At 37.8% G+C, this 7,371-nt stretch overlaps 1 protein-coding gene across 1 annotated transcript; it reads left to right on the top strand.

The window, feature by feature from the left end:
• The first annotated feature begins 490 nt into the window (after positions 1 to 490).
• LOC104233538 (DEAD-box ATP-dependent RNA helicase 11-like) lies at positions 491 to 7,371 on the top strand. Its single transcript, XM_009786946.2, has 7 exons — positions 491 to 673; positions 1,475 to 2,374; positions 2,476 to 2,559; positions 3,566 to 3,808; positions 4,113 to 4,280; positions 4,886 to 4,999; positions 6,356 to 7,371. The coding sequence occupies exons 2-7, from the start codon at positions 1,670 to 1,672 to the stop codon at positions 6,833 to 6,835; spliced, it is 1,794 nt and encodes a 597-aa protein (XP_009785248.1). The 5' UTR covers positions 491 to 673; positions 1,475 to 1,669; the 3' UTR covers positions 6,836 to 7,371.

Below are 7,371 nucleotides of genomic sequence, written 5' to 3'. Positions count from 1 at the left end.
ATTTGTGTGTTATACTTGAGTTTGTTGAGTTATATTAAGAGTTTATTATGTTAATTGATTCACTTTCCGTTTAAAAACAGTGTAATCCCCTGTTTTACGCCGTAAATACAGTCGAATACAATAATCTGTCCATGATACAACAACTGATTAGCTGGACTTCCATGATTCACGCCTATTTTTGTTACTGTATTCATGAATACAGTAGCTTAAATACATCTAATACATCTTATAACAACAGAAAACGTATCTACAATCCGTAATATAGTAAATGATATCTATAGATAACTAATTATAACTAAAAGATAATACTTTATTAAAATTTCTCAAAATTTAAAAACTATTCTAAAATATGAAAATATTTGGACTAATAGTAGTTGAAAGAAAAAGAAGAAAAGTAGGCCAAAATTTAGCCTAGCCGCAATCACGAACTTGTGTATACATAACGTACGGAGAAGTCTCATTTCTCCCTTACTGGCCTTACTCTTTACGTTTTTATCAACGGAGACGCAACAAAGAAGATAGAAGAAAAAAAAAGTAAATATAAAAAAAGAAAGGTAAAAACCAAAAAACAAACCACAACCAAGATATTTTTGCATTTCTGCCTTCCGATCGGAAACACTACTTTTTTTTGCCTCTCAAACTTAGAGGTTTTTTCTCTCTTTCTTCTTTCATTGTAAGTCAATTCTTGTCCCTCTTTTCTGTGTGTTTCACACATTTTACTGTGTGTTTAGGGCATTTTTTTTTGTTTATTGTGTTTTATTCTCAATTCCTGATATGGTTTTGTGTTGAAAATTTTGTGGTTTTAACTGATTAGTGAAATGGTTATTTATTTTTTATGTTCTTATCTCAATTTTGTTAAGTGGGTTATCTTAATTTGCATATTTGATTATGATTTATTGGTGCTTTTACATTTATATCTGTGTAGTTAACTCAATCCTGAAATGGGTGTTATTTTTTTTGGATTTATTTTACTGATTTTTTGAAATGGGCGTTGCTCTTATCATGTATGTACGGTCATCTATGTCAGTCTTGAAATGGTTTTTCTTTGTTGTGTTTTTATCTCAATCTTATGTGGGGATTTGATCATTTGGCTATAATTTGTTGATTTTGATAATGGTGGTGTCTTAGCTAGTTAGTGCACCTCGGCTATTCCACGAAGACCTACGACCTCTCACCAGCACAAATACCCCGTAACTTAGCCAAGGGTTATGTAGGAAGACTGATTTAGCTATGATTTTTTTTTTTTTAAGTTTTCCTTTTTCCTGTTTGGGTATTAGGGAGGAAGATTTTTTTTGTTGCATTTTCTTTGTTTTTCATTTGGGTTGGATGGCATATTCTTGATACGATGTTGATTGTTGCATCTGTGCAACATGGTGTTTATTTGATAGATCATGTTTGGATTTCCAGAATATGTGCTTATTTAAGTGGATTTTTGGATGTGTCTAACTGATTTTTTGGGTTGTGGAATTTGCAGGCTGACGTGAGATTTGGAGAATTTGATTTGATGATGACGAAAGTAGCTGGGTTTTAACTTGAATATTGGTGCTAGGAAGGATAAATAGCTTGGATTTTGTAATATTAGCTGAATTTTTGTTTTGGATATCGTTTTTGTTTTTCGTTTGGCAACTTGACGAAAGATAAATATTGTGTGATTTTTGGGTGACTGACTATGGCAATGTCGTGGGCTGAATCTGTTTCTGCAGCCGAGAATCCGGCTGGTGCTGCGTCCAAGTCAGCATATGTTCCACCACATCTAAGAAACAGACCGTCGATAGAACCTCCTGCACAGGCTTCGTATGCTGGTGCTGCTGCATTAGGTAATGACCACAGTGGTTATGGTGTCCCAAATGTGGTTGGGAGTCGTTGGAGTGGTCAAAGGACTGAAAACCGATCTGGTTATGTTGGTGGAGGAGGACGTGGTGGTGGTTGGAATGGGGGACGTGGTGGTTGGGATCGTGGGAGGGAGCGTGAGGTTAACCCCTTTACGGACGAAGATAGTGAACCCTTTAGTGAAAAAGAGAGTTCTGGGATCAATTTCGATGCATATGAGGATATTCCAGTGGAAACTAGCGGGGATAATGTGCCCCCTCCTGTGAACACTTTCGCAGATATTGATTTAGGTGAAGCTGTCAACGAAAATATTAGGAGGTGCAAGTATGTTAAGCCGACCCCTGTGCAACGACATGCTATACCTATTTCACTTGCGGGGAGGGATTTGATGGCTTGTGCTCAAACTGGTTCTGGAAAAACTGCTGCTTTCTGCTTCCCCATTATAAGTGGAATCATGAGGGGCCACTTTCCTAGACCTCCACGTCCGCGTGTAGCATTTCCTCTAGCTCTTATTCTCTCCCCAACGAGGGAGCTCTCATGCCAAGTAAGTTTTTCTGGTTTTTGGTCTATTTAGTCGAAGAAGAGAGGGAAAAATGAAGTTGCTCTCCGTACATTGATATATGGTTTATTTTGCAAAATCTGCAGATTCATGATGAAGCTAAAAAATTTTCATATCAAACTGGCGTCAGGGTGGTTGTTGCCTATGGTGGTGCTCCTATAAACCAACAGGTCCTATATTTTCTCTTGTTTGCTTGGTACTTCAGTTTTAATTTCTTATGTTTTGCTGGAACCTATTGGTTCTTTTTGGATTTGTACTATTAGTTGCGGGGTTTTCTTCCATATGCAACGTTAGTTTCTGTCGTAATATTTGAGTAATTAATTAGAATTGCACAAGTATACTGTGATATGATATCTGTGTTTAGGCTGCATTTACTTTGTCCCTTACTAGAGCTTTCAGTTTACTGTTGATGCTGCACTTTCTGGAGTGTATATTCCTGTGGTACTATCTCTAGCAAAGTTATTGTCCCTGGCATGCATAAATATTGGACAAAACCACTACGAATATGATTTTTTCTGAGGTTTCGATATTTGCATTCCTTGTGCTACCAGAGGGATTCATGTTCTGAGGTAGGTTGTTGGTCACGTTCAAACTGGAACTTGCCTACACTTTCACTTTTTATAACCTTCTTTCTTTAGTGAATACATTTTTTTTAAACAATGCAGACCTTGAGAGACTTTCCGAGTCTCAAAAAGAAATTATACACGTGAAATTGGCATTCATTTCACTGAACTTTGACGCACATGAAGAGATTGTTTGTACCTGTCTAGTTTATATTGCTAATGCAATGGTGGCAATAACTGAAAACTTTGTAGAGATTTTGAATATGCATTGATTAATTGTTGCAAAGTTTCATAGGTGCATTTAATGATAGTGAGAGTTTTGAGTAATTTGTGAAATAGAGACTGATGCTGGATCCTCATTTCATGGTGGAAATATAGAGAGCTTTCCTTTTCTACCGCTTTGCTGGCACTCTTATTATATGATAACCTTGAAGCTTGAGAGATTGATTTGTTACATCCTTTAATGTGTACAAGTGTTTTCTGCTTTGGTACATAGGTCGACTGCATTGCTATCGAGCCTTAAATTTTGTCCTCTCTGAATAGTAGATATCTTAAATCATTGAAAGCTGATAAGTTTCTAATAGTTGTTCTCGTGCTCTGACACTGTTAATAGCTTCGAGAATTAGAGAGAGGTGTGCATATTCTTGTGGCAACCCCTGGGCGGTTAGTTGATTTACTTGAGAGAGCAAGAGTCTCGTTGCAGATGATAAGGTATTTGGCTCTAGACGAGGCAGATCGAATGCTTGATATGGGTTTTGAACCTCAAATAAGGAAAATAGTGCAACAGATGGACATGCCTCCGCCAGGTGTGCGACAGACCATGCTGTTCAGTGCCACTTTCCCAAAAGAGATTCAGGTCATTTTTCTACATGGAAAGACTCTTTTTTGATCCACTATTTTTGTTTCTTTGATATCAATTTACTTTAAAGCTCCCTTATCCTGTGGACTTTGCTGCGTCAGACTGCAAACTGGTTATCACAATTTGTGGCTACCATCGGAAGTTATAACAATTTTCTTGAGCTGCTTGCTGTTCTACAGTTGAATGGAGCTTCTCTTTTTCTCTACCTTTTTGCCTATGTGTTACTCTATGAGAGCATAGGGAAAATTCCTTGATAATGATTGTCGCAAAATTAATACACTTAAACTTTATCTGAATGCAGAGACTAGCCTCAGATTTTCTATCCAGTTATATCTTTTTGGCTGTGGGAAGGGTCGGCTCTAGCACAGATTTGATTGTCCAAAGAGTTGAATATGTTCAAGAGACTGACAAGAGAAGTCACTTGATGGATCTTCTTCATGCACAGAGGGAAAATGGTGTTCATGGCAAGGTAGCTTCCATCTTTTTGTTTTAGTTTTACTTAATTATCCAAGGTTACGAGGTAGGTGTATCATAAATATATGCTCACATCTATAACTGGTGGGGGGGGGATGGAATATGTTTCCGAGTTCAATTCTTGGTCATGGATTTCAAGAGCTATGGCAACTTGCAAGGCCTTGCTAGTGTCCAGGTGAAGTCAGCATAATTCTTTGTGAAATTTATCAGGATGAAAGAATTCCAGGTTTTGGAACTTATATGATATTGGTTGGCTCCGTATCCTGAAAATTCTTAGAATATCTAAATATCAGCAGAGGTAGAAAAATTTAGGTATTAAAGGAAGAGGCAACCAAGGTTGATAGTCTTCCTAAAATTGTCGATTTGCATCAGTTGCTGTCTTTCTGCTGTAGCCTGTGATGTCAAGCAAAATGTTCAACTTTTGGCGAGTGAAACAAATACATCCATATCTGTGGATACTCCAGAGGAGATTTAACATTTACGATTTTATAGAAACGGTTGCTGTACCCGTATTTTTCACTTTATATTTTCTTCTTAGTAATCATCCAATTTCAAACTTCTCAACTTATTTATTGCTCATTGCTTCTCTCGAATTTTCAGCAAGCTCTTACCCTTGTTTTTGTGGAGACTAAGAAGGGAGCCGATTCACTGGAGCATTGGCTTTGTATGAATGGTTTCCCCGCTACTGCTATTCATGGCGATAGAACTCAGCAGGTACGGTTGCTTATTCCTAGTGCACTTCTTGTTGACTGATTTCATGACACATAAGCTATAATGTTGTTTGTTTTATTCTCTTTGGGTGTTTTTTCTTGATGATTTCTTGCCTCTCTTCCTGCTCTTATTAAATTCTTGTAATCCATTTTGGTTGTCTTGTATAATTGTTCTGTTCTCAGTTTCAATTAGAAATCGAGGAACTTTTGTTGATAGGCATGCCATGTGGAACCACGATTAGCATTTGAACTGGAGGATTTATTTAATTTTCTAAGGTCAACAAGGAGTACATGCTTCAATATAGCTTATTACTATGGAATCTCAATCTTCTTGTACTTTACTATGTTTGGTTGCTTCTCCTGCTTCTCAATAACTTCATTTACATTGTCTGCGTTATGATTAGCTGGATTGTGCATATGCTCCAGTTCTTCCCGTTCTAAAACCAACAACAAAACCAACAACATCAAACCCAGTTTGATCCCATAAATAGAGTCTGGGGAGGGTAGTGTGTACGCAGACTTTACCGCTACCTCATAGAGATAGAGAGGCTGTTTTTGATAGACCCTTGGTTCACAGTTCTAAAATCAATATCCAAAAAAAAGAAGGGATTTTGATTTTCTTTTTTCTTCCTCTTAATTTCTTCAGTAATCTCATTTGTCCATAAATGAAAGAAGTTGATGAAGAAGTTGCTTCCTTCGTGGAAATAAAACAAGATTGGAAGTAGTGCTTCTCAAGTTCTATAAGATGTTGCTTTGGATTGGTACATCTGCTCGTGTTTAACTAAAAAATATCTTAAAGTTTAAAAGTGATAAGAAGAACGTTTCTGGTTAGATAAGCACTGCTGTGTTTCTTATGTGCTATTATACTAAGAAAGCTTGCCCAATTAAGTTTAAGCTTAGATATGGCTATGCTGTTTGAGATGGATTCTTTAGGTTCCCTGTGGAAGGTAAGATTTGTCCTTGGCGTTGTGACATTGAGTGTTGAATTGTCCATAATCTTTCTGTTTTAGTAGATTCCTGATTAGATAGATCATAGATGAGTTTCAGAATGCAAAATTTGACTGGTTAAATTAGCTATCCTTGTTGTAATCACATTGAGCCGAGTTTCTTCTGAAACAGCCTCTCTACCTTCATTAGGTGGGGTAAGGTCTGCGTACACTTCACCCTCTCCAGACACCACTTGTGGGATTTCACTGGCTTCTTGTTGTTTGTTGTTTGTTGCTTGTTGTAATCAGTGTTTTAGTTCTCATGGTTCTCTCATCTTGGCACTTTTCTACCTTATTCCTTCGTTGTAGCTTATGTCGGAGAACTTTTTTCCTCTTTTTTAAATCCTTGACCCATCGGTGTGCTTCTTTGGCAGGAAAGAGAATATGCGCTGAGATCCTTTAAAACTGGTCACACACCAATTATGGTTGCAACAGATGTGGCAGCACGTGGTCTCGATATCCCCCATGTTGCACATGTTGTCAATTTTGACCTGCCAAATGACATTGATGACTATGTGCACCGTATTGGAAGAACAGGTCGAGCAGGAAAATCGGGTTTAGCTACTGCCTTCTTCAATGAGAACAATTCTTCATTGGCGAGATCACTGTCTGACTTGATGACAGAAGCAAACCAAGAAGTACCTGCCTGGCTCTCTCGCTTTGCTGCTCGATCTAACTATGGAGGCAAAAATCGGCGTGGTGGAGCTCGTTTTGGTGGTCGTGACTTTCGAAGAGATTCCTCTTACAATCGAGGCGCTGCAGACTATTATGGTGGTGCCAATATGAACAGCGGATATGCATCTGGTGGGTATTCATCATATGGAGCAGCAGGTGTGACTAGTGCATGGGACTAACCGGACTCATTTTGCCCCGTTAGCAAATTCAGAATTAGTTTTAAGTTTACACTAGCAAACTACTCACTTTAGAGCTTACTCTTGTTTTGCTCACTTATGTTAGTTCTCTTCCTTTGTACTCAAGTTTTCACTTCTGTGGTGGTTGTCGGTTGTGACATAGTAAGGGCTCTAGGGGATGTGTAAATCTTGGCAGGCGGTGGCGAATAATTACTAACCGATTAGGAATTTTTGGCCTCATTTAACTTCTCCCTTTGGTTTTTCACTTTGCTTTAGCATTCTGTAGGTGATGATGGATGGTTGAAAAAAAGGTAGGTCATGGTAGGGGGAGTTTATGTTTCTGCCAGAAATTTGGTTTATGCTTCACTTTGGAGTATTCTTTAATCAACACAATTTTGTTGGTTGTAGATATATTCTGCAGAGCCCTTTCAATCAAAGTTTGGAACTGAAGTTATGTTCAACTTTAAACAATATTGTAATATCCTAAAGTCAGTACCAGATTTACTATTGTATAGACCTTAGAGTAAGTTTTTGGAAAA

Source organism: Nicotiana sylvestris, chromosome 11 (assembly GCF_000393655.2).
Source record: "Nicotiana sylvestris chromosome 11, ASM39365v2, whole genome shotgun sequence".
Taxonomy (NCBI): domain Eukaryota; kingdom Viridiplantae; phylum Streptophyta; class Magnoliopsida; order Solanales; family Solanaceae; genus Nicotiana; species Nicotiana sylvestris.
Note: the sequence above shows the minus strand (reverse complement) of the source record. Positions and strands in the feature narration are given on the sequence as shown.